Below are 27,959 nucleotides of genomic sequence, written 5' to 3'. Positions count from 1 at the left end.
ACAGTAAGTATTGCTTAAGCCTTTAATTACAAGGCTTAGTCTCCACTAATTTAATTAAAACAGAAAGAGCAGACACAAGGTGTTTGGTGTAAATATATTGCAGTTTATTTGACTACTCTCGGGTTAATAATTCCTTGCCACTTACAAATGTCCAATCAAGCTCAGCACAAGTTTACCATACTGTTATATTTCTGAACACAAACAAACCCAAATGTACAGTAATCACCACAAAACCCCGAGGAGCGAGTTCAAACTCACCCCACTGACGTGGATCAGCTTCATCAACTGCGACAGTGTCTGAAGAAAAGAAGTAGTGCAATTAAGAGCTTTCACAAGCAGCAGCTCAGGGAGTAAACTGCTGGACAGCTTTATGAAAGATTAATTCTTGATAAACAAGTGCTCAGTAAAAGGTTTAGAAAATTACATTTCAGTTAAAAAAAAAAAAAAAAGTAAATGAAAACAAATTAAACATCAGGCACGCGGTAAATACGTTGTTCCAGAAAAACAAACAAAACCCAAAGACTTGAAAATGGACAAAAAATATAAACATTACAGGGTTAAGACAATTAACTTGACGTAATAAACTGTCTCCACAGTTGAAGTAGTGTGCCCTCAATATATTAATGACTTTGATATAACACACACACACAGGGAATAAGGCATTGCTCTGGAAGCACTTTGTGTATTTGTATAAATCCTTGATGCCTCAGCAGCTCCATTTTTAACAGTGATATCTAAAGGCACGTTTTATTTCTTGTTGTTGTCCTGTAAATGATGTTTACACACACGTCCCTCCCAGGGGTGAGACTTGGGGTCCCTGTAAAACACATTCTTGTTCCAGAGAAGCTCTGACTACTTCGTAAATATAACCCGATTTCAGGACGCAGTGAAACCCAATCAATGCTGCATTCGGCCCGGTTCACACTCCTGCGTTAGAGCTGCTGCTGCACGAAAAAGGAGAGTTCTCCTTTGTGCAAATAATAATAAAATATGTTTCATTTATTTCTTAATTGAAAGCTTAGTATTTACAAGTCAGACCACGTTCAGAAAACAGAAGTCCGGTTAAAGAAGAAATCGAGAGGAAACCAGAAGAACAGGACACATCTCGTTCCCGATTTTTCTATTTTGTTTTGGTTCCTGTGCCTTTAAATCTAAACCACCACCAGGTGGCGCCAAAACTAAGATCACTCTGCACTAAAAAACAAACAAGACCCACAATAGTAGGAAATCTTAGCTTAGCTTAACTTTCAATAAAACGTTTCTAATCGCCTATGATCTAAGGCTTTTATCTAAAAATAAGTCACATCTGTTTAAATAAAGAATTACTACAAATCTATGCAAATAATCGGAATATTTAATACTGGTTATATATATTACAATATATAATATCTATGTATCCACTTGCGCTTTTCAGGACACGCACCATAAACTGAATTTTATTTAAATAAACACACAGTCAGCATTTAAGCCTCATTCTAAAATAAAGCTGAGCTCATTCTAAGGCAAAAACACCAAGTGCAGTCACTGAGAAGGTGATTTAAGGCAGTAGTTTAAAACTTTATCACAACAATCAAAAATAAATGCAGAGTTAACCCTTTCCTATCCCCGATTACCTGCTCTGTTTCTTTCTTTTGCTTGGAAACGTCAGGTTGATTAATAACAGCGTCTCATTAAATGAAGCAGTGTAAAGCTTCTAGCACGTTCTGTGAGGCATAAGCTTGGAACCAGCTTCTTAGAAAATGCTTCAAACTTCAGTCAAATAAAATGAGAAGTAAAGGGTATCCTGATTTCTAAAGGAGTGCTTTGGTGCGCTGATCCTTGCATGTGGACATTTACATTTATAAAAACGCTAAGTGCTAATTAGCGGTTAAGTACTCAATGTAAAAAACATGGAGCTGCTACGATTAACTGCCCTCATTCGTACGAGAGCGAAGTCTAAAGCTCAGAGGAGGAGAAAATGATAAAAACATGGCATGAAGTAATGGATGGAATACTTATTTACACAGATTTATCAGTTCTTATGGCTCACATTTAAGTTTGGAGGTTGATACAGTAGGGCACCACTGGTGTTATAAAAACTACCTGCTCTCAAAATCATCGTCCGGACCGTTCTGGACCGAACAAACCCATGGCCAAAGCACATACACCGTGGCATTTCATCGCTTTAGAGGGACCATGATCTAATAACAGTTTCTGTACGGTTCTCTTCACATCACTACTTTCTTTTCTTAACAGAAACATTATCGTAATATTCAATAATATTGTAAGAAACACTAATTTCCTCACGATCTCATGCAAAGCCGTCATCCAGTGTTTAGGAACTTTCCTTAGCACCGTCTCAGAACAGAAAAACCACGAGGTTCTGGACGTCTGTAGTTAAACCAGGCTGATGGCCTCAGTGGCCTCGTCTTCTTGGCTCGCGAGCTTGTCCGTGACCATAAGGCTCTGCAGCAGGCTGGTGGGGATGGTGGGTTTGAAGGTCCAGTTACGGCTGGAGGCGAAGGGGAATGAGGACGAGAGACGCAGCGAGGTTCGAGCCAGGGCCAGAGGGCCAGGTCTCAGCTGGGGTCGCTCAGTCTCAGTTTCCCAGCAGTCCTTGAGGTCCAGCTCCCTCCTGAGCTCCTGAACCTGGACCAGGAGCTCAGCCAGTTTGTTGGTGACCGCCACCGAGCCTCCTCCAAGGATCTGAACCTCAGGGATCCAACGGAGGTATCTCTGCATCCACAGCCGGACAGCTGGTCCGTCCAGACATGGCAGCAGCAAACCGTGAAAATCCACAGGACGCCGCTGCCAGGCCTCGTAAAATTCTCGCGTGGTCACTCCCGGCCCCTCGGGAGACGACATCCAGCGGCTGATCCGCTTCACGCGCAGCATCTTCTTCAGGCTCTCCGTCTCGTCTTTGAAGAAGCCCTTCCTGGGGGGAGTCTTAAAGGCTGAGCTGGGCAAGGACATCTGCCGCTGGTGCTGCACAGGAACAGAAAAACCGGAGCGTCATAAACCGGGTTCGCATCCACATTTTTTCACAATAAAGAAATACCAGCAGAGAAGAAAAAAAATGCACTAGTGGTGTTTTCATCCACTTCCCTTTTGCGAATTAACATCAGAGGCTCCCACGAGGGGGTGGTGAGATCTGAGTGGGTTTTTGCTTTGATCAGAAGCATGTCGTACAGAACTTTTCTTAATGTTTTGACAGAAAGTATATAAATGCTGTGTGGTCTTTTGACTTGTGCGCAGTGCTGTTGCGGCGCTTCTGTCCAAGCCCATGGTCATATTTGGGGGTGGCGATATTTAAAGGTGAATGTTGGGCCTTTACAATTTAGAATACTTTATGTGCATTTTTATAATCTGAAGAAACTCCATGGATGGAAATCCCACTCTATTTAGGAACACAGACGTTTCTCAGATGTGTGCTGCACAGACAAAGGAGGGGGCTGAGGCCATGAAACTCTTTAGTCTCTCAGGGAGACCCCACTGGTGCATTACACAGTGAGAAACACCTGGAAAAGGTGCGCTAATGGGTACAACGGGCTGGAGAAGGTTGAGGAGACGGAGGGGTGAGGCTTAGTCAAATAAACACAGCGTCTCGGCTGTGTTTTATTTGTTTTAATAAACAGCCAGAAGACCAAACTGTGTCCTATGTCCTCCACCTCCTGGATGACAAACGCCTGTCCACAGCGATGCAGAAACCCAAGCCACTGCACTTCATTTAACATTCAAACTAAAGCCACAACACGGAACACACAACTCAAATGATGATGTGGTTTGTGAAGTTAGATCAAAAATGAAGCAAAAATACTGAGGCTTTTTACCTTGGGCCGAGGAACTTTGCGTAAGACTTTATCTTGCTTGAACTTGTCAGCATACAGGGGGTTAATGAACAGCTCCTGGGCCTTGCTGTCAAACTGCACCGACCAGTCCCACACTGCAGGACAGTTGAATGGAGTCGTTTGTGAGCCCTGGGACTCCGCCTGTCAACACAATCAGGCCGCAGCAGTCAGAGGAAGGTGTGAGAGAGGAGGAGGTTTGAATGAGAGCATTCACACACACACATACACAGAGAGAGAGAGCAGTTTGCCTTTGGCCTGATGAGGTTATATCCCCACTGAGGCGACGCTGTCCTCACTGCACCGCTGCTCAACCAGAGAATTTCTCAGCTGTTTAAAGAATGTGTAAGTGTCTGATTATTTTCTCTGAAAGTGATTAAGCATGTGGTCTACATTCCTGATGACGTAATGCATTAAAAATACTGGATAATCTTGTTGATTGACTCGAACGTCTCAGAAACATGCACCTGTACTTCCTTATTTCACACAGCATCATTCAATTCCAAAAGGTTAGTAAAGAGTCCTTCAGCTAAAGTGAGATCTCCACAGAAAAGCATGAAAAAATAGGCCCCACTAGAGCAGCTGTACATGAGTTTGTGCTTCTACTTTAAGTAAATTTGGACCTGGAAACAAAGCGTTTGCTGTTTTTTTTACATGGACACAAACAGATCGAACTTCTTCCTACCATTTTACAAAACTACTCTCTGAACAGTGGCATATGGAGTTCCACAATAGAGCCATGGCTCGGATTAAGTTCTAAAGTGTGGAAACAAACCAGCGATAACGACCCCCAACTGCAACGATGAAAAGCGTTCTGGAGCAGTGTGAAAATGCCCTCGGTACCGGCTCGCTCTTGGACCCGAGAGAGCTGAGCAGGGACTAAACTGTGACGTGTAAACCGCTGATTGGCAAGACTCGTCATCGTACGTGACAAAATGCAGACATCCAGCACCAACAAGTCATCTGTAAAATCTCCAGCGACAGCAGTTGATCACATTTGATTTTATTTGAATAAAAAAATTAAGCTTCTGAACACTTCTTGGACCAATGTCTGATGAAAGAACCCAGCAAACTACACACATCCGTCTTAGACATCATTTCTAATCAGTCCCCAGCAACAATTTGTGTTTAAAACACAAACACAGTGAATACGAGAATCTGATATATTTTTATTGTAGTTCACAATAAGTTTATATTTGGATCCTCAGACCTAACAGGAAGATAACAGACGTGTCAGATACTCCCCCTGGAAACCCGCGTCCCCAACGTGCACAGAGATCTCAGCATATGTTCCCCGTCCTCGCCCATGTTTCTAATGAAGTGGTGAAATGGGTGCAATACGTTCATCTTTAATCTACCAGCACAATCAGTTCCCTCCGGTTCAAAACACATGTCTCTATTAGTGTCAAAAACTCCTGGTTCTGGCTAAAATCCGCAGCCCATCCCATAATCAGCCACAAGCAGCAATGAAAAACAACTCGTTATTTTCATTGATATTTGTTCATATTCATTTTTTGTATTTAGTTTCATTCTGTTGTAGAAAACGGTTTGTTTTCCTTAAATCAATGATATTTCTCTCGTTCAAAACTGTGGAATGGGTCTTTCACTGTTTTTCTGTTGCAGGATAAAAATAGAAAACCAGTTAACGAAAGATACACAGACCCACTTCACTGCCACCGCAGGTTTCCTGTTAGTGACAGGGTTTGGAGCAGTGGAAAACAAACTAGGTACCAGACACCAAACAGCGAGTGGAGTCCAACAGGTAGCATGATGTGGAAAAGCGCTGTTCGGGACGAGTCAGAGCGGGACCTGCGATCCTGAACTAAACCCCAACAGCGGTATCTGACTTCACTAACTCCCTCACCGAAGAAGAGCAGAAAAGTGTTAAAAACCCTAGATGCAAATGTCTGGCCTTACACCGACCAGAGGTACAACAGGAGTGGCCCAAAGGTTAGGCTCACACTACAATCTGATGGAGCTGAACTGTTTTACCTGCAAAGTGATCTCTCTCTGACAGGCGGAGTTGAAGAGGAAAGTGCTGAAGACAGGAACATGGAGGCTGTCGGACAGCACGGTTAGGAAGGTCTCTGAGAACTGGAAGGCTGGACTCTGCTGCTGAAGCAGCTGCCACACACACTCCAGGAACAGCAGGAACACCGGGGATGGGCACTGACACTGAGGAAATGTCACACAAATATAAACTCATTAACAAAGGTTTATCAGGTTTTCTAAACTAGTTACAGCGCTCACAGTTTGACAGCTGTCACTGTACGAGGAAATATTTAGATTTGACAGAAATTTAGCTAAATTATAATAAGACTATAAATGTATAAAGTTTTAGGTTTCATTTTATTTATTTATTTATTTTTTTACAGTTTTAAGCACCAAAATAAGAAATATTATTTTCTATAAAATCATTAATTCACTCATTCATTGTCTGTAGCCCTTATCCAGTTCAGGGAGGCGGTGGGTCTGGAGCCTACCCAGAATCACACCCCACAGGGGGCACCAGTCCTTTACAGGGCAACACACACTCACACCTACGGACACCTTTGAATCACCAATCCACCTACAAACGTGTGTTTTTGGACTGTGGGAGGAAACCGGAGCACCCAGAGGAAACCCACGCAGACACAGGGAGAACACACCACACTTCTCACAGACAGTCACCCGGAGGAAACCCACACAGACACAGGGAGAACACACCACACTCCTCACAGATAGTCACCCGGAGGAAACCCACGCAGACACAGGGAGAACACACCACACTCCTCACAGATAGTCACCCGGAGGAAACCCACGCAGACACAGGGAGAACACACCACACTCCTCACAGACAATCACCCGGAGCGGGACTCAAACCCACAACCTCCAGGACCCTGGAGCTGTGACATGGACACCCCATGCTGCACCACCAGACTGCCCAGTTTTCTATAAAATGAAGCCTGTTATTTTTGACCAAGAAGAAGAGCATATCCAGTTTTTGGCTTGATGCTAAAATGCTCCAAGTTACTTGCAGTTACGATGTCACTGCACGAGTGTTCGGCCGCTTCTCATTGCTCTGACTCATCTACAAGAATTCCCCTCTCTTTTTGAAAAAACAAGGAAGTTGATAATCCTGAATAATGAGCCCCAGTGTTGCTGCAGACATCTGAGGCCAGGAGTGCTGAGAGAGAACAACTGACTTTGCTCTCACTGGTGCCTGGGTGCTGTCCAGTGACACAAGGAGCATGTGCTTGAGTGGTGCATGGAGGTAGCTGAGGGTGAGGGGGTTGGAATCGAGTAATATTTGGGTGAAAAATGGAAACAAAAGATTTGATTCGGTACTTAATGCAAATGCAGAACTTCTGACAAACCTCCTTGTCTTTCTGATAGAGGGGATTGCATCGATCCAGGAAGGCATGGCACCCAGACACCCACTCTTTCTGCACCAGGCTCTGGAAGCCCAACAGTGTCCTGTAGTGAGGGTCCAGCATGATCTGAACTAGACTCGAAATAACACAGCACAGGTCTGTACCCTCCTCCTCTGGAATCAGACACAAAACCAACCGTTAGACTCAATGTCAGCATCCTCTCTCAACCTCTAAAGAGAGCTTTACAAGTCTTTAGTTTGTGGTAAAAACTCAGTTTAACTTGTTTTATTCAAGTCAAATTAAACTTAGTAAATGTTTGATTGACATCATTAAAACATGTTTTTCTTTGGACTCGTATCTGTTTGAGGATGCAGAGGTGCAGAGGTGTGTAACAGGGTTTGGAGAAAATAAGAAACTGGTTTAAATCTCAATATTGGTTCGAAAAATCTCAGTTCAACAGTGTTTTCGATAAATGATCCAGGCCTGATCTGTCTTTAAGGTCTAATTCCTTACACTGGAGACCAGTCTGTTACAGAGTAGACTTTAAGGTGTTATTACTGCTCTATAACTGTCTTTAATGGGGTAGGACCAGTGTATTTATCAGATCTGTCTCAGAGCTTTAGGAACTAGAGTTAGTCCTGACTCAGGTCAAAACTAAACACGGAGAGGCAGCGTTTAGCTCCGGCGCCGCTCTGAAACAGAACCAGACCGAGAACATTAGAAGACTTAAGACACTTTTAAATCAAGACTGAAACACTCCTGTTTGAGCTACAGCTCGCTTTAAAACACTCTGCACTTTTATTTTTGTAAAAGCACTTTTTGTACAAACTAATTGTTTTATTGATTTTTTTATTGTTGTTTTTAATTTAACAGTTTCTTCTGTGAAGCACTTTGAGTGGCTTCTGTATGAAAAGTGCTCTATAAAAAAACTTGCCTTGTTACAGAAGCCAGAAGCCCCTGTTTTAAACTGAAGGTGTTGTTGATCACACGCCAGAATTAAACGTTTCAAATTGTGATTTTGATATAAACAGGCTTCATTTATCAGGTTCTTGTAGCAACTAATACAATTTACATAAATACATTTAATAAACATTTAATTTAACATAAATATATTTAAATAAATAGTGAAGGATTTGATTTTCCCCGAGTAACGTTTCACTTCTGCTTTTGAACATTAGTGAGCATCTACCTTCTACTCAGTCACACTCAACTGTAAACACATAGTCACTAGTTCACTTTTTGTGTTCCTTGTTTAAATTTCATTATGAGTGCTGCTGCGCTGTGTTGTGATTTTGGTACCATTCACTTCAACTCTGTTCAATGCCGGGATCAGACCACACGATTTGTTTGTCTTTCACAGCGTTCACTACGTCAGATTAGCGCTGTGTATAAATGTGTGCCCCGTCTCGGTCGGGAACCTGGTGACACTACACTTTTGACAAAGACCATTGTTTTCTTGGCGTCATTGTGGGAGGTGGGTCAAGAAACTGTCCATCACGGGTACAGATGCCCTGTGTGAGATGCTGGAGATTGTGTTGTGAAAAGAAGGAGGAGAAGAAAAAGAGATGGCGGCTCCGTTACAGAGAGGACAGTGTGGACAGTCTCCTGCAAAGAAAACCTGAGGTAAAGGTTGTTCCTCCTTACGGCTGCAGCAGAGCCTCCCTCTCTCTCTTCTCTGTGTTTACAGATGTGCCCCGGACAGAGCGCTGTCTTCCTATTGGTCATCATCAGGAACACGTCGTAGGAAAAAAAAAAAATCTAATGATTGGGCCAAAAGATAAAAAAAAGATTCGTCATGGTGTCGTGGCGTGTCCTAGACACGTCGCTGATCTTTGATTATGTCGCGCCCGATGCTCAGATTCGGTTCTGACGTTGGAAGTTTGCCGGATACGACAAAAATCAGGCCATAATCTGTGTAGTCTGATCCCGGTATAAGACGTCATCAACATTAAGATTCTCAATTTACCCAAGATGAGGACATTTGTGTTTTCTTTTTCAAGGCACTCCACCACCTCGACTGCTTTGTGGAGACACTGTCTGCAAAGAGATTTAATTTAGTAATTTTCTGGTTTATGACGATGGACAAAATATAAAAATGCGGCAGTTTTGGGGAGACGTTTGCCGTCTATCTGAACCTTACCTGATGATGTCCAGCCAGCCGGTGTTTTCAAGCGAGGAGAACCACTTCACATCAGACAACCAGAAATCGGTCGAATTATCTACAGATGGAAAAGGGATTAAGCGTCAAACACAAACATTATCTGCTATTAACATCTTAATGTGCATTAGTCAAGTTCATGTTCTAACTTCGTACAAACTGGTCGTAAAATATGAAGAACATGATAAAAAAAGGATTATTTTAAATATGTTGTTTACACCGACAGCCTGTCAGTCATTTTAAAAGACCCTCCCCAACACTCGTTATTCCACCCTCAGCTCCTTTATAGAAAGGCTAAATTCTGTTAAATGCTAGGCTACATGAGCTGAACCAGGGGGCAGTTATTGCAGTTCACCTACTTAGCCACTAGAGACATGGAATCTCGTCTCCGCACCTTGGGGCCTGGGCACTTCCTCCATTAAAACACACTCACCAATCAGAAAAAACTGCTTGAACTTAGTGTACGACTGTTGAATATCCTGAATGGTGGGAAGCGTTTCTGAGAGATCTTCAGTTTTTAAGGAGTACAGGTGAGTGTGGGCCACTGCATGGAGCATTCTGCAACAAAACAGGAACGTCCTGATTAGAAATAAAACAGTAGATGGTTGCTATTTATTATTGATCCAAAAGGAAAAAGGCAGTGAATTAAGTACAGTTCTGCAAAGTGCTCCTCATCAACACAGTCTCAGAGCTGTCACGGCCAACTTTGGCTATGGACCACAGATTTATTAATGATTTATTAATTCTTAGTGTGTATTTGTAATCATTAATAACTACTAAATAAAAATGTGTGTGTGTGTGTGTGTATATATATATATATTTATATCTCTGAATGAATAGGGACAAGAACCTAAACATTTATTCACCTTTACTGTGTTTCTTAATGCTAAACACTTTTTTTTAACCCTTTACCTGTCCATGTATGGCTGCAGCAGCCCTTCTTCCTGAGAAGGAGGCAGACTGGAGGCTTTAAACAGAGCACAGCCACTGTGATGGGACCAACACCATATCTTTAAAACAAACAAACAAAAGAAATGAGAATGCCTTATAAACCATTATATAACACCATATTTTTATATAGATATAAGATAAAGCAGGCAGCAAAAGAAGAGACACCTCCTCCCTGTTCATAAATCCTTACACTGGAGACCAGTCTGTTACACAATAGACTTTAAGGTGTCATTACTGGTCTATAAATGTCTTAATGGGGTAGGACCAGTGTATTTATCAGATCTGCTAAAGAGATATGAGCTGAGAACCCTCAGATCTTTAGGAACTAGAGTTAGTCCTGACTCGTGTCAAAACTAGCAGCGTTTAGCTCCAGCGCCGCTCTGAAACAGAACCAGACCAAGATCATTAGAAGAGCCCCGACTTTAGACACTTTTAAATCAAGACTGAAACATTCCTGTTTGAACAGGTCTACTCTGTAACAGACTGGTCTCCCGTGTAAGGGTTTGAGGATGATGTGATCTCAAGTGAGACTCTGGGGGCTGTGTTCTGAATCAGATGAAGATGTTTAATGGTCTTTTGTGGAAGTCCAGCTCAGAGACCATTACAGTAATCAATGCTAGAAATAAAGGCATGGATACGTTTCGAAAATCTCTGATCTACTGATGTTCTTAAGATGGTAAAAATCTGATCTAGTAACCGCTTTAATATGAGACTAAAACTGATCTGAGTCCATTAATACACCAAGGTTGTGAGCCAGTTCTTTAGATTTGAGGGCTCTCGAGTCCAGATACGTAGCCACTCTTTGTCTCTCAGTGCTGTTCCCAAACAGAATAATCTCAGTTTTATCTTTATTCAGCTGCAGAAAGTTGTGTCCCATCCATTTCGGGATGTGTTCAAGGCACTTGCTTAATGAGTCACTGGACCAGAGTCGTTTGGGGACAGGGCCAGTTACTATGAGTATCATCTGCATAGCTGTGATAGGACAGCCCATAGTCCTGTCGAATCTGACCAAGAGGAAGCATATATAAATTAAATAAAAGTGAACCAAGAATAGAGCCCTGAGGGACACCACAGGTCACTGGAATGTTCTCTGAAATATTATTTTCTACTTCTACAAAGTAGTTCCTGCCTTCCAGGTAATAAACCAACCACTTCAGGACTGTTCCTGAGAGGCCAACCCAGTTTGCGAGTCTATCTATAAGAATCTTATGGTCAGTGGTATCAAAGGCAGCACTAAGGTCAAGACGTAATAGAAGAGATACCTTTCCAGCCTCTGTATTTAAGCGAATGTCATTAATTACCTTGATTAGAGCAGTCTCGGTGCTGTGATTAGACCGGAACCCGAACTGGAACTTGTCTAGGCTACTGTTAAGGGACAAGAAACTAGTAATTTGCCTGAAAATCTATTTTCTCAATGATTTTGCCAATGAACGGTAAATTAGAAATTGACCTGTAGTCACTTATCAGAGATGATTCTAATTTTTTCTTTTTTAGAAGAGGTTTTATAACTGCAGTTTTTAGTGAAGAGCTCAGAAAACCCCCGACATGAGTGAGGTGTTTACAATGTGGAGTATGTCTGGTGCTATAGTGTGACACACATTCTTTAAAAAATGTGGTTGGTAGTGTGTGGAGACTGCAAGTGAATGGTTTGAGATGATTAACTGTGTCAACTAAAATTTCACTGTTTACAATACTGAACTCTGACATTTTAACTAAGGAGTCTTTATGAGGTGATGGAGAGGGTACAGACTCATTCAATCGCTTGCCTGATATTCTGGATTTTAGTGTTAAAAAAAGAATGCAAACTCATTACATCTCTCAGTTGATACTAATTCAGGGGCCATTGGTGTGGGTGAGTTAGTGAGTCTGTGGACCACGGTCAAGAGGATTTTGCTGTTGTTAATGTTATTGTTGATGATGCTAGAGAAATAGGATTGTCGTGTTTTGCATATTGTCGCGTTGTATTGACGTAGCCTATCTTTGTAGATTTCTTTGTGAATATGAAGACTTGTTTTACGGAATCTGCGTTCTGCCTTGTGACACTCCCTCTTTTGGATTTCAACAACAGAAGCATTTCTCCAAGGTGCTTTCTGTTTGCAAGACATGGCCTTCATTTTAACTGGTGCAATCTCATCCATTACACTGACAATTGTTGTATTAAAACTATTCAGCAGATCATCAACAGTCGGATCGTTCACATGGTGTAGTGCACATTTTACTCATGAAAAGTGTAGCTGTGCAATCCTTTATAATCCTTTTCTTGACACAAACTCTTCTGTCTCTGATGACTGGTGAGGCCCACATATCAAAGAACACACAGTAGTGATCTGACAACGCTTTGAGATAACAATATCCAGAGTGTGACCATGACAATGTGTACTCCCTGTAACATGCTGTGAAAGGCCAAAAGAGTCCAATATGGCATGTAGTTCCTTGGCAAAACAGTCCTTGGGATTGTCGATATGTTAAAGTCACCAGCAAAAACAAAATGATCAAAGTCTGTAGAAATAAAAGACAGCATCTCTGTAAATTCATCAATAAAATTGGCACTATTTCAGAGGCCTGTAGACAGTTACTAGTGATATCTGTGGTGTCCCTTTCAGAACTACACAGAGGTACTCAAATGTTGTGAAGTCACAGAATCTGCCCTGAACTCCCTGTCCTTTCTCTCTCTGATAAGTACTGGAATGGGAGAGATTACAGGCATCAAAGGTCCAAGCTTGTTTTGAAAACATGTTACTGCTGACATCATCACTGCAGCAACCAGGACCCGAGAAACATCACTTTTCCTCGCCCTCATCAGCTGACAAAACTGTGTGGAGCTCCTGCTGGCGATGGGGCCGTGAGCGAAGCTGCCTTTCCGGTGGTCGAGGAGCTTGTCTCTTCCGCTGAGGTGCTCTAGGTGGTGATGGAGCGTGATTTTTCTTAGGGGACAGTCTGGGGGACTGCAGTGGGGAAGTGGCAGTAGATGATGGTGGAGTAGAAGCTGGGGTGGTTCTTCTTTGCACCTGAGGGCTGGCTGACAGGGAAAGTGACAGCCATGTCCCAGCCGAAACCAGCTTCTCCATGGCTACTGGGAGGTTCAGGTGGGGTGATGTGGGGAGGGAATAGAGGACATGGAGGATTCCTCTTGGGGTTTTGGTGTCTCTGGCAGCTGACAGAGTTGGTCATTGCCACTCATGTCCAGTGTCTGCTGCTCCCTCGGGTCGTCCTCAGTGGAGAGAGGATGTTCTGGCTGTGACATGGTGTCATCAGCTTGTACAGGAGAGTTCCTGGATGTTGATGCTGATGCGCCACCCCCAAGAGAAGTAGATAGATTGCACACTGAGAAAATGAGATTGTCTGTCAGAAGTTTAACACCCCTCTTGTTCGTGTGCAGTCCATCTCTCCTAAAAAGTTCTCTCTTCCCAAAAAACAAGTTAAAGTTGTCAATGAAGTTAAGTCCATTGACCTGCAGCTGTTCTGTAGCCAGGTGTTTAATCCCAGCAACCTTCAGATCATACCAGTGCCTCCTGCAGGTAGAGGTCCACTGATGAAAAATTGTATGTTGAACTTACTGAGTGTGTTAATGATGTCATTAAAGTCTCTTTTTAAAACTTAAGACTCCTGCTTGACAGTGTCATTCTTTCCAATGTGTAAACAATCCGCTTCACATTCGTGTACTCAGCCAGTACAGCTGGAAGCTTTGCAGTAAGTTCAGGGACAGTGATGTTTGGCTCGCATCGCACTATGAGTTTTGGGTTTGTTCCCCATTAACAACGTCATTTCCAAAGAACAGGGTGTCTGCAGTAGGCTTGTTAGGGTTTTGGGACTGGCTGACACTTCTGGCACTTTCTGTGCTGTGTTTACTGAGTTTGTGATTCTCACGAAGGGCATGCAGTGGTTCAGATCTGTTTTTCAGCTGAAGTGAATAAGACCGATATTCTGGTCTGGTTCTGGGCTGTGCTCTCTCAGCAGCAGTGTTGGGTTTAGCAGCTGAATTTCCTGGACCAGCTGTGGTACCAGGAGTAGAAGACAAGACTTTAGAACTATACACAGCACGGCACTTGGGTCTAGCTTCAATCTGCACCCATTGCCCGTCTCTAGCTGCACTCATGGCAGTGTTGCCATCCACACCATACTCTGGTCTGGATCTGTCCCCCTCCACAGCTCTGTTAAGTAGGTGGATTGGAGACTCAAAAGTGTCCGTAGGTGTGAGTGTGTGTTGCCCCCTCCAGGGTGTATTCCCACCTTGCGCCCAGTGATTCCAGGTAGGCTCTGGACCCACCGCGACCCTGAACTGTGTAAGGGTCACAGACGATGAATGAATGAATGATCATTAACTGTTTGAATCATTTTAATGATGTGTTTTCGTATATTGCACTGCTTTAATAGATTTAAATGTTGTTATTTCTATTCTTGCTGTTTTATTTTTTCTGTTGATGCTGTAAAGCACTGAAATGTTCGTGTGTATAAAAGGTGCTTATAATTTAAAATGCACTTTATATTGTGTCAAAATGTCATCATGCATCGACCAATAAAAGTGATCCCTTAAACTGCTTGGAATAATATTTATTTACCGTAAAGATATGATTTTACGTCTATGTTTACAGCGACTTACCATTTAAATTGCGTTAGAGACGAAGGTAAAATGAAGAGTCTTGCCCAGTGACTTTTATTGTTACAGTGCAGTGTTCTTGCCCGAGCTGGAAATTAAACCCCATCAGTGTTATCTGTGTTAAAGCAAACCTCAGAAGTTTTTTGTTTCCGTTTTTAATGTTGATATCCCATTAAATTCAATATTTCAAACACTAGACACGTTTACAGCGAAAGCACGTCCTGAGGAACAAACCTTGCATCACTGAACTCCTCTAGAAAGGTTTAACATATTAATGTTACTTGTGTAACCCCAGGAAATATTAACCAGCGTGAAAAACATCTCGTAAGTGAGTCTGATCCCTGGTGATGTCACAGTCAGATTCTCTGGGTGTGCCACAGATGAGGAGCAACACTTTTCTCTTTCACAAGTGACATAAACAACAAAGAGAGGCTCTTACCGGTAAACCTTTTCCGGGGAATTTAGATATGTCTTCATCAGTGACAGCTGCTGGGATGATGAAGAACTTCGGTAACCTATAAAGAGGGTGGGACATGAGTTTATATCACTGTTTCTGTTTTCTCGTGCGTGTTTATTCTCATTTCATTCATTCATATTCTGAGAGCACTGTTCAGGGTTCTGGTGGGTCTGGATCCTACCTGGAACCACACACTGAACAGAACACCAGTCCATCACAGGGCATCACACACCCACACAGTCAAACACACACTCACACCATTGATGGTAGGGACCCGAGGTGGAGATTGAACCCACAACCACAGGACTCAGGAGCTGTGGGACAGTGACACTAACAGTCTCCCCCTGTTTATACTCCTCACAATGTTAAAAAAAAAAAAGATCCCTGTGCTGACTTTAGTAGCGAATGTCACAAAAATTTTGCACTATTATTATTTTTTTATTTTCTGGACACATTCTGCACTTGTTTAAATTCATTTAATCGAGTTAAATTCTGTTATTATTTTTCATCCTGTCTTGTAGCGACTGAAATTAATCCAAACTGTGAGTAGCTCACAGTTTAATCTCTTTACTCCAGAGAGACCACCCAAACCCACCTTTTGGAGAGTTCAAAGTTTTCATTTTCAGTGACAACTCTTAAGTTTCCTTTCACTCTCTTCATCTCTTGGACCCAGTCTTCTTTAGATTCAAACATAACAGTCCTCTGTGACCTCTGCAGCTCTGAGAAGGCATTAGTAGAATGTAAACATTAGGATACTGCTTCAAAATATTAGGACCACCTCTGTGATAATGCTCTGAATCTTATTGGAGCCAAATCGTCTACCTGACGACTAAACGTAGAGGGGACACACGATGAAGGGGGAGGGGCTTGGGTTTCCTACTCTCCTCAATTTTACATAGCACAGTTTCTGCAGCACTGAGCCTTTAGCACCAAACACAGGGGCTCTGTTCTTTCTGTTACAGCTCAGTGGAGCATCACTATGATTTTGAAACTGGAATTTCAAGGTAAAAATACTACACAGAGTTGCTTTAATGTGGGGATCTGTAGCCCACCAACCCACACTCTGTGAAACAAGAACACCCAGTCTGTTTTCTCTGGGCTAGGTCTAAAAATGTGGGGCACAACAAGTCGTTGTGATTCCGCTCTGCTTCGGATGTAAAGTGAGTGCAAACACACGGTTAAATGTAGAAATCAGACACAACGAGCACGGAGAAATAAGAGCACTGAATAAAAACGGAGAAGAAAGAGAACAGAGTGAAAACGGCTAAAAACCAGAGCTTCTGCTCCTCGCTCCTCACTGCTGTGCGCTCGGGGTCGGGGTGAACAGCGAGCGGCTCATTATCATTTAAAGGAACAGGTGCTGAAAGCGGGGTTGTTTCGACAGGGGGAGAACACTGCTGTGGGGTTTGATCTTTGTGGTGTTTTTGAACAAAGCAGGTCACTGATGTTTCATTGAGAACCAGAACTGTGTTTATCTGTGAAGAAAACAGGTACAGCATCTCCTCTTTAAACATAAACAAATTAATTAATTTTATGAAAACATGTTCCACATATTTTGAACTGAGTGTGTGCATGTTTTTAAAAATCTTGTGAATGAAGCCATTATACTGCTTCAAGTTAATCATGCAGAAGTTACAAGTGAGCGATGCCGTACCTGGACTTCTGGACACAGCGTAGGAAAACGCAAACACACACTTCAGAGACTTCGGCTCGAGGCAGTGGTGAGCGATCCCCTGAAAAATCTAATTCAAACATTTAGCAGTTAGCTCTAGTCCAAATAAACCCTGCAAAGACCTTCTCGTTTTCATGTGCTTCACTTCACCTTCCTGGCGTCCTCTTCTTTGGCGAAGGTTAAGCAGAACTGGAAGACCCTCAGATCTTTACAGTGGATGATCATTTTAGAGGGACATTTATTCTTCAGCATGCCTCCAGTCATCAGCTTCTTCTTCTCATCAAAAACTGTAGAACAAATGAAAACATCTATTCCTTCAACTTACTAAACCACTTCATCCTGATCAGGGTCGTCCATGACTGGGCATCTCTCTCACACCCACACGGGAGACCCTGAGGTTTAGTGTGTACTGTAGGTATATGTATATATTAGGGCTGTAGATGGATTTTAAAAAAAGACAAGGTAAAGTAACCTCTGAACTCAACAGTATTGGTGCTGTGTTTAAATCACTAAACAAAACCGTAACTGGGCTCTGTATAAACACGAGGCAAATTGAAAAACCCTTTGTAAAACCTCTGCAAATTAGAAATGTAAACTTTTGCTGGACGCTATAATCTCCACTAAACAGAAAGTCAGCAGGTCTTTTACACAACAGTCAGTCAACGTTACCTCCGTAGATATGGTCCACACACATCAGAGGAATGTCGTTTTCTCCATAGAGCTTGTTCTTGAAATGTTGTGCCTGCGATAAAGAGACAACGAGTGACAAGAGTCTTTCAAAATCTTACTGTGTTCTAGGTTCACAATACGACTATCTTATAGGCTCTGGACAAAATTCTAAAAGAGGACAAGAAAATAAAACACTACACACACACACACGTCCCAGCTTTAGCCCCGGGGGGAACTTTCAAATGCTCAAGGACAGCAAAAGCCTTTAGACAGAACCGTTAAGGTCCTGAAAAAGAAGTTAATATGTTAAACATTTATATCATATTTAGCTTCATCAAAAATTCACTTCAGCATCCTCAGAGAACAATCTGCACTGCACTCCAGAGATGCTTCGGAAAGTAGTCAAATGTGACAGCATTTCTCTAAATTTCTTAATGAAACGTCTGTTACCTGCTTTAGTCAAAACATCACAAAGATCAAACCCCACAGCAGTGTTCTCCCCCTGTGTAAACAGCCCTGTTCAGAACGCCCGCTTTCAGCACCTGTTCCTTTAAATGATAATGAGCCACTCGCTGTTCACCCCGACCCCGAGCGCACAGCAGAGAGGAGCGAGGAGCAGAAGCTCTGCTTTTTAGCCGTTTTCACTCTGTTCTCTTTCTTCTCCGTTTTTACTCAGTGCTCTTATTTCTCCGCGCTCGTTGTGTCTGTTTTGCTGAGTTTAACCTCGTCTTTGTGCTCTCACATAAACGCGGGTCCGGTGCTGTGATTGGACAGACTAAGGGTACAGAGTTTACAAAGCCTGTGAAATATTGCTTGGACCAGCCCTACATAGACAGGGCATTGATGCCTGGAGCTGAAATGACGCACGGTTCCATCGGGACTAATGTGCAGGGTCTCAGTTTTTCATCTCAGTACTACAAAGTTATAACCCATTTTTAATGCCCTGATCATGTGCCATTCAGAAGACAGTACACTGCTGAACACAGAGAAAGCAGCAGTGTTAGCACAGGGTGGACATTTCCTGTGAACAGGGTTTATTTTCACAACACGCTGCTATTTGTGAACCCAGAGTGTACTTCCTGCTTTTACAGCGATCGTATCAATTCTAACCTCAGTCGTCTCACTCTACTCAACTACAAACTAACCGTTATGACCCTGACCTCGATGGAAGTGACAGGGAAAACAGCCTGTTATAAAAAAGGAGGACAAGGAAAGCAGCCCAGGCTCAATACAATAAACTGATGCTTATCACACATCACAGATTATTCAAATTCAGACTAGGGCTGGACAATGTGTGTTTATCAAAGCAATCATGGCTATAAGTCCTGCAGAAAGCTTGAATATGTAAATGAGGCTCTAGAAAAATCTGAGATTTTCAAGAATAAGCTTTAGCAATTTGAGCCCAAACAAACGGTCTTTATAGATATTTCTATCCACTAGGGTCCATCTTGGCAACACCAAACACACTGTGTGTGTTTTGGACCATGGGAGGAAACCCATGCAGACACAGGGAAAACACAAACTCAATAGAGCATTTTAAAGAACATTTTAAATCACTGATAAAACCAAAGAAAAAAAAACTAAATTTTGTAGCGATTGGTCTGCTGACCTCCACACTGAGGGGGCTGTTCCCACTACTGCTCAAAATCAATGACCCTCCTCCACTAGTGTATCAGCCAGCTGATTGGCTCTTTGTTGAAGGGCCGGACATTATCAGTAAACAGGCGCCATGCTGCGTGTTATTAGAACTCCCATTCATGTTTCAACATTAATAACGTGTCTGACCTGACGGACTGACTGGATGATTTCATTCCTCTGTGGAGCAGGCGTAGTGAGATTTAATGAGTTTTAACCACTCTTGGGAGTTTGTGGAACAGGAACAGCGAGGTTTAATCGCACCGTGGAGCTCATGGAGAGGGCAGAGTGAGGTTGAATTTCTCTGAAGAGTTCAGCAAGGTTGATTTTTTTCCTACTTTAGAAACAGTTATTTCGAGCAGGTGTACTTCAGCTTGTCTGTTGACCTTTAGAAATTATACATTCGTTCACTTAAAAGACTGAGCAGCAGCTACAGTGGAGTTTGAGTTCCTAACTTGTGTTTATTGATAGTCAGAAAACATGTTATTTCTTACTAATTGAAGCAATAAGGTTTAAAAGACCGTTGGTCCCCCCCCAACGGTGTTGGGAAACTCTAATAGGCGTCTTGCCTGTGACGTAGATGGTGGACAACAACTCTAGAAGCTGCACTTAATTTAATGCAAAATGACGAAAAGGTGTGTTGTTTTTGGCTGCAATCATTCAATGTACAGTGGGACATCTGTGCACAAATGGCCCAAAGATCCCAAAATATCCAGAAAATGGACTAAATTTGTCCACTTTAAACGGGCACTTTGGAAAGGACCCTCCGCTCACTCCGTTATCTGTAGCTCATTTCACTGGCGCTTTTCCAACAATATGGGCATGTAAGGACACCAACGAAAGGTGTTCAAGAGCCTCTGTAACATGGAGGTAAACAGGGTAAGGACACTCACTTCGCCTGTTTTAGTTGGTGTTAGTTAACGTTAGCTTGACTTGCTAAACTCGGTGGCTCAGATTATACTCGGCTACGTAGCTGCATTACGGAGGTTTATAGTGTCGGATGAATTCGAGTTCGACTTGATCACATTTACAAGAACAACGGTACCTCTGAATTTGAGTTTAGCTTATTGCTAGGCTACTGTCATGAATAATGTTGGTTATTTAGCTAGCTAGATACTGTCATAACAGTCAGTCATAACAGTGTTTTACCGCGGCGTTGTTCAGCTGTTGTCCACCAGTGACGTCACGGTCGGGTTCAAGAATTTCCGTAGCGAGCTCGGGTTTTTCCGTCAGTTTAATAAAATTGTCAGTTTTAAAGCAAATTGAGCTGCCATTTTCATTTTAATTCATACTTATATCTGTCAGTAACTACAATAATGTGGAATATTCATGGAGGTCCATTAAGTGGTGCTTAGCCTTTAACAATTTTAATAAAATGTGAATGATGGTGTTATTGCAGTATCAGGTTTCATCTCCATAAAGAAAACTACATTTAACTGCACAGTTTTACCCGTGGATCTGGGGAAACTCATATTTGATGCCGAAGTGTTTGTGTCTTTGGATGAGAACTGGCAGCAGCTACAAACAAGTTTATAATAATCCACAATAGCCACGTATGCTTGTATTTTAACACACAGCAAAAGTAATTATTCCCATGGCAATTAATAAAATTTTGACATATCACAGTAACAGTACATACCATAATAATTTTAAAACATAATTTTGTTCCTATATTGCAGCCCTAAGTAAAACTCACATTGAAGAACAGGCAAAACTGCTTTGACAAATTGTCCAAGACTTCACCACTATTTACTCCGCCACTGAGTCAGACTCAAGTTCCTGAAATGTCTCTTGAAGTAAAAGTAGTGGCCAGGAGTAGTTCCTCTTTCACAATAACCTTGCTGTCTGACCTGAGCATGAGTGAAAATGTGCAGAGCACCATGCAGTTTTAGAGCAGTAAAGTTAAAGAAGCATACAGTATCAGTCACAACAAAATTCACATATGCACGTTCATTTGTGGATCTGGAGCCCACTAATCCAAACAAGACACCCGAGACTGTCCAATCACAGCACTGGACCCGCGCTTATGTGAGACGAAGCAACAAAACAGAAGACAACTAAAAACCAGAGCTTCTGCTCCTCGCTCCTCACTGCTGTGCGCTCGGGGTCGGGGTGAACAGTGAGCGGCTCATTATTATTTAAAGGAACAGGTGCTGAAAGCGGGCGTTCTGAACAGGGCTGTTTACACAGGGGGGAGGGAGAATGCTGTTGTGGGGTTTGATGCTTGGGTCAAAATACCACAAGGATCAAACCCCATAGCAGTATTCATAAAGACCCCATAACTGTTTTCCCTGGAAAAGGGGAAGGCTACATCCCCTTTAAACATTCAAATATAGAAGTTGCATTGGCGCATCTATGTGTTCTCAGATGTTCTTTTGAATCCAAGTTTGTAATGAACCTTGATTTATTTATTTTTCTAAGTGTGACAACAAATAAAATCTCATTGCTCAGATTCCTGAGAAGTTAGAAAGGTACGTCTAAAGTGGTGCAGGAGTATAAGGCCCCATCATCGGGGGACTGAGGGGAGTCTTGTTCTCAGAGGAAGGTAGGATGACCCCCCCTCTCCACTCACATCATCAGCGAATACATGAGTCTGTGAGCTGATGTGACAAGTTTGTGATCTCTGTTCCAGACCCCCGCCCTGTATTCATCCTGTTTGAGATCTTGGCTCGTGCGCTGTGGGAGTCTCTCTGTGCCGTGACACCTTCCTGCTGTGAAAAGCGCTGTATAAATAATGATTGATTGGTTCTTCTCCGGTGTGTTAAGCTCTTCGGTGGTGTTGTGTTAGCAGCAGATATTAAAACATGCAGTGATTTGGCCTCATGTCTTGGAGGAGGCATGTGTTCACCCCCACTTTCCTGACACTGGTAGAGCACTGAATGGTGGAAATGGAGGTGACTAATAACTGGGTGAAACACAAAAAGATGGTAGGGGGAGAAAAGGCGATCTGAATGCTGCAGTGTCTCTGGTGTCAGGAGGAATCACAGTCTTCTGAACATCCAAAGCCCCTTTCACACATGGAGGTTAATCCAGAAATGAACCCAGAGGAGTCCTGGACATTACCCAGACCTTACCCTCTGTGCCTTAGTAGAACTCTGGGTAGAGTCATGTTCTGGACTTTCTCCTGCACACACTGCACAGGCTCCGCCCCCACGGCTAAAGCCCGTGTTTCATCTCCCACTGTGAGAGCACATCTGACGCAGTGTGAGAACGACCGTTCTGGGACATCTCCGGACCGGATCCTCCGGTGTGTCTCTAGAACTTCTCCAAAGTTCATGTGTGAAAGAGGCACAAGAGAAATATCTGTAGGTGGGTCCTCAATCATTACACAGAGCAAATGTTAGCTAATATAATCAAATTAGCAGTTAGCATTTTCCTCCAAACACAGAGCTGTCCAGTGACTTGTGCGTCTACCACAGCTGACTGAATAAATGTGAAATTATGGACAGACACAGACTGATCTACTCATGACAGACATGAATATTTCAAACAGATCTGTGATTAAACCAGAGATTTTCTCATTATATCAGCGTGTTATTAGGTGTAAAAAATAACTTTTACATGTTATTATTGTGTAACCTATAACTGCAATTTAAACATTCTCCCGCTATTTTTTTTGCCTTTAAGGTAACCACTGCACAGCATTAAACATTAAACCACTGTCGTTATTTATCAACAAAAATTAACCTAAAAATTAAATAGTAAAAAGCTACCTTTAAATCATCTAAACTAGACCTTCCACATAGTTTTGGATACAATATTATCCCCAAGAACAGAACAAGTCCATCACATGCTTTTGCAGCGTTTTTTTTTCCTGATGAAGCGACAAACTTTACACTACTGCGTTTATATTTTTATTAATAGTCAATGGAAGAATGTTTGAATTTATTACAATTTTATGTTACACTAAATACGTATTAGTGCACCTAATAAATAAGCCTGAGAATTACTGAATCCACTGACACACTACCATTAACTATTGAGCCCATAAACACACGCCAACCTTTAGCTGCATACGACACCAGTGCGTTAGTGGGATCCGCTGAACTCTGTGCAAACATTGCCCCATGCCCTTACCGTCTCCTCCAGCGGCATCTCGTCACTGACGAAAGAGACACGGAAGTTGCTGCAGAGAAGTGTGCCGAAGATTCCCCTCTGAGAGAGGTCATCCTGAGTTTGTTTGAGGATGGGGTCGGCATCACAGAATATCACTTCTCCTGGAGACGAGGACAAAGATCAGAGAGAAATGAGCCGAATGTTCAGAGAAACAAAACAAAACAAAACAATAGAAAAATGAGAGGATAATAGCTTTGAATAAAACCAGTGGAGCTAAGCAGGATATTCTTATGGAACCACTGTGATGTGCCACTGAACTACAACCTCAGGAGCCTGGGGTTTATTTAACCACATTTATTTAACACACTGTAGGACCACAAAGCTCTACACTCCCATCGTTTTATTTTTCTTATCACACTACGTATTAAACATCAGGAAACTGTAACACTGCAGGACAGATTAGGCGACTCTAAAGTATCCGTGAAGGTGTGTGTGTGCCTGTGTGTGTGTGTTGACTGGCGTCCCCCCCCAGGGTGTGTTCCTGCCCTGCGCCCAGTGATTCCAGGTGTAGGCTCCGGACCCACCGCGACCCTGAACTGGATAAGGGCTACAGACAACGAACGAATGAATGTATTGTAGAATATTTACAGTGTCATTTACAAGTAATTACTGGTATTTATTTGTGTTTAAAACAAACAAACACATGCACAACTTTAACCACAACTGAACAAATCAAAAAGCAGTTCTTCCATTTACCTGGCAACAGATCGGGGTGACGCTGTTTCTTTGCTGGTTCCTTCTCACATTTTATTTCCTGTGAAAAAGAGGGGGATGATATTTTAATCTCATCTGATGACAAAAGAGAGGACAACACTGTTTCTGTTCATGGACAGGTCACAGTCAGAAAGATTAGAGAGGGGTGACCACAACAAGTCATCACACATGCTACAGCTGGGTTACAGCTAACAAAGTACTCAACAACAGCAAACTACTACAAAAACAAAAACAGTAGCCACAACAACCACCACCACCACCACCACCGCTACAAAAACAGCAAACTACTACTACAACAACAACAATAGACAACAGCCACGTTAAATATCTACAAAAACAGTCACACAAAAATAAATAATAATAATAATAAAAAACACCTACAGAAACTACACCAACAAATACAGCCAACACAACAACAACAACAAACACCTAAAACATCCACAACTACAGCATGAGCCACAAAAAACACCACACCTACAATTTTCACAACAACAGAAACAGCAGCAGGAGCCACAACAACATCTGTAAGAACATCTGTAAAAACAGCAAGAGTGACGGGCCAAACGCGGAACAACAACCGCTTCAACAACAACAGCCGCAAAAACCGTTGCCGGGGGCAGAAGTGGTCGAATGGTTAGGGAAGTGGACTTGATCACCACAGGCAGGAATACCCACGGCTAAAGTGCCCCTCACGTAAGGAACCTAACCCAGAAAAGGGCGGAGTCATGCTGAAAGGTGTGTAGGAGGGGAATAATTAATGACACTCTATGGGCAAAGGTTAAAAGCCTCGCTGACACTTGTAGAGCACTGGCTCATGTGCACCTTCCCTCCTTCCCTGGAGTGTCTTCTGTCATTCCATGGTTTTATAGAGATTATATCCACAGTGTCTGCACAACTGTCCAGCTCCTAATTATTTTTCTAGACACTTAGTTATATATTAATCTAACTGTCCTTTAGGGCATGGAGTGTTTTTGCTCAGCTACATGTTTTTCAGATATCAATGTACACTAGTCTGTATTTTCTACTTTAGTGTAATTATAAAGCATAGAGTCCACCTGAGTGTTAAATTCTATTGGTTTAACATCTGCACAACATTGCTTTCCCTCACATTCAAACATTAAAGTAAACATTCTGCTGCTTGTCCACAATTGAACACACGCAAAAACTAACCTTAACCCTAACGCAGCAAAACAGACACAACGAGTGCGGAGAAATAAGAGCACTGAGTAAAAACGGAGAAGAAAGAGAACAGAGTGAAAACGACTAAAAACCAGAGCTTCTGCTTCTCGCTCCTCACTGCTGTGCGCTCGGGGTCGGGGTGAACAGCGAGCGGCTCATTATCATTTAAAGAGTAACTACACCCCACTAGTTTCAGTTGACTACAGCCCAGGTTCAACTTTGAGAAATGCACAAAAAGTGTCTGCACCCAGATTCACATTAGTGTCTGCACCCAGCCCGTCACATTCTCTCATTCTCTCTCTCTCTCGGTACTCAAAAAAAAAAAAAGTTTGACTGAGGGAGTATTTGCTCTTGAAAGGCACTGGTGCTGAAGGGCCATTCTGAACAGGGCTGTTTTGACAGGGGGAGCGAACTGCTGTGGGGTTTGATCTTTGTGGTATTTTGATAAAAGCAGGTCACATATTTCATTAGGATCCAGAACTGTGTTCCATTTGTCAAAAAGGGGAAAACATGTCTCCTTTAAGCTGGCATCTCTTTCTTGTGAATTTATTAGCTCACATTTTTGCTGATGATGTTTTCCCAGTAAGAACGTTCTAGAAGTCAGAATGCCACAGGAAGTGGCTGGTCAGGTCAGTACCGTTCTCACAGAAACTGCTCTAGTTAGCTTTGTGAAAATAAACAGAATAAATAGCACAGTTTATAATCTTTCCATTTCCGTTAATGAAAACTTGGCCTTGACTACGACGAACAGGTCCAGTTTAAGAGGTGACTACAGTCACTCAGAATGATTTTTAAGGGAAATGGTTCATTGTGGAGAAAGGTGTGCGGATCACTTTAAAGGGCACATGTTCCCTCCCGTTTCCACACACAGTTCTGGGTCTTAATGAAACATCTGTGACCAGCTTTGGTCAAAACATCACAAGGATCAAGCAGTGTTCTCCCCCTGTGTAAACAGCCCTGTTCAGAACGCCCGCTCTCAGCACCTGTTCCTTTAAATGATAATGAGCCGCTCGCTGTTCACCCCGACCCCGAGCGCACAGCAGTGAGGAGCGAGGAGCAGGTTTTTTTGTTTGTTTCTTTTTTTATTCCTTTATTCAGGTTTTATTCATTTAACCTCATCGTTGCTCTCTCACATACATGGGTCCAGCGCCGTGACTGTACAGACACAGATGAACGTCAGAACCTCTCATTTTATCATGAAATTAGACATTGGCAGCACACAGAAAACTGACTGGGGGGGTCTTGTTTCACAGTGTAGGGGTTGGTGGGCTCCAAATGCCAGACATTAATGCTACAAATTAATCTTTTAATAAGGATCCAGTACAAACTAAGAATGGCTGGAAGAAATGTAGATATGAACAATACATTTGTTATAATTCCAGACTGGACGCCTCTGGAATGAGCTGGAGTAGAGTTTGAGATCAGGAGTTATCATCCAGCACCAGTACCTGATCCAATGGGCTGAAAGCAAACAAATCCCCACAGAAATGTTTCCAAAAGGCAATCTAAAGCCTAACAGTAGAAGCTGACTCCCTCCTGACTTTAAACTACTAAAAGATGAAATATTCTGCTGTAAATTCAGTTTTAAATTAACATGGAACATACAGTTGCTCTGCATACTTTGTGTGCATACTTTGCATAACTTTCACCCCGTTCTTCAACACTCAGACCCCCCCCCATTACACACAGATCAGAAATTATTTGGGTGGTGGATCATTCTCAGCGCTGCAGTGACATTGATGTGGCGGCTGTGTGTGTTGTGCTGGATCAGACACAGTAGTGCTGCTGGAGTTCTAATCCCCTCAGCCTCACTGCCAGATGGAGAACATCCAGCCGACAGCGTCCTGTGTCACTGATGAAGGACTAGACGACGAGCGACACACACTGTGCAGCGACAGATGAGCTACTGTCTCTGACTCTACATCTACAAGGTGGACCAACGAGGGAGGAGTGTCTCACAGAGTGGACAGAGAGTGGACACAGGGTTTAAAAACTCCAGCAGCACTGCTGTGTCTGATCCACTCTACACCAGCACAACACACACTAACACACCACCACCACGTCAGTGTCACTGCAGCGCTGAGAATGATCCACCACCACATCACACCTGCTCTGTGGGGTCCTGAGAAATGAAGAGCAGGGGGAGAGGGGGGTAACAAATTACTCAGAAAAGCTGATGCACTACAGTCTGTAATTGTACACAACATAAAAGGGGCACTTTAACGGTCACTGGAGCAGTTTATTTGCAAATAACCAACAAATTACTTAGGAAAAACAACAATAATTTCACTTTTATGAGCTAACTCCTGTAAAATCCAAATTAATTCACTTCAGACCACTTTTAGAGACTTTAACTCAACTCCAAGCTTTTTAAACGTTAAAAAACAGCGTTAAAATGTCGTACCTCTGGCGTAACGTAAGAGACGAAGGACGGTTTGTTAGACTTGGCTTCTCCGCCTCCCAAACGCAACATTTCGGCGCAGAATTAGTCCGTGTTTAGCCGTTCACAACCGGCTCCGTTTAAGTCTAACACTTAACCCTGGATTTACCCCCTCCTTTCTCTTTTATTCAGGGAAAATGAAGCTGTCCAGCGGTAAAACAAACCGCACCCGTCCTTCATTAACGTCCACTGCC

General features: G+C 42.6%; 1 protein-coding gene across 3 annotated transcripts; it reads right to left on the bottom strand.

Moving 5' to 3' along the window:
• Positions 1–92: 92 nt before the first annotated feature.
• Positions 93–27,959, bottom strand: LOC136685966 (myotubularin-related protein 12-like). Of its 3 annotated transcripts, none has more exons than XM_066659486.1 (16): positions 27,730–27,959; positions 24,129–24,186; positions 23,394–23,533; positions 17,682–17,754; positions 17,163–17,299; positions 16,995–17,082; positions 15,936–16,059; positions 15,323–15,398; positions 10,248–10,345; positions 9,769–9,914; positions 9,318–9,396; positions 9,144–9,214; positions 7,181–7,350; positions 5,817–5,999; positions 3,810–3,968; positions 93–2,964 (listed from the first exon to the last, which is right to left on the bottom strand). In XM_066659486.1, the coding sequence occupies exons 1-16, from the start codon at positions 27,796–27,798 to the stop codon at positions 2,377–2,379; spliced, it is 2,259 nt and encodes a 752-aa protein (XP_066515583.1). In that variant the 5' UTR covers positions 27,799–27,959; the 3' UTR covers positions 93–2,376. The 3 variants fall into 3 exon arrangements, with proteins under 3 accessions (XP_066515583.1, XP_066515584.1, XP_066515585.1); XM_066659487.1 differs by having other exon boundaries at positions 9,769–9,893; XM_066659488.1 differs by lacking the exons at positions 23,394–23,533; positions 24,129–24,186; positions 27,730–27,959 and adding an exon at positions 22,391–22,566.

This window comes from Hoplias malabaricus, unplaced genomic scaffold (genome assembly GCF_029633855.1).
Source record: "Hoplias malabaricus isolate fHopMal1 unplaced genomic scaffold, fHopMal1.hap1 H_1, whole genome shotgun sequence".
NCBI lineage: Eukaryota > Metazoa > Chordata > Actinopteri > Characiformes > Erythrinidae > Hoplias > Hoplias malabaricus.
The sequence above is the reverse complement of the archived record's forward strand: the minus strand, read 5'-3'. Positions and strand labels throughout refer to the sequence as shown.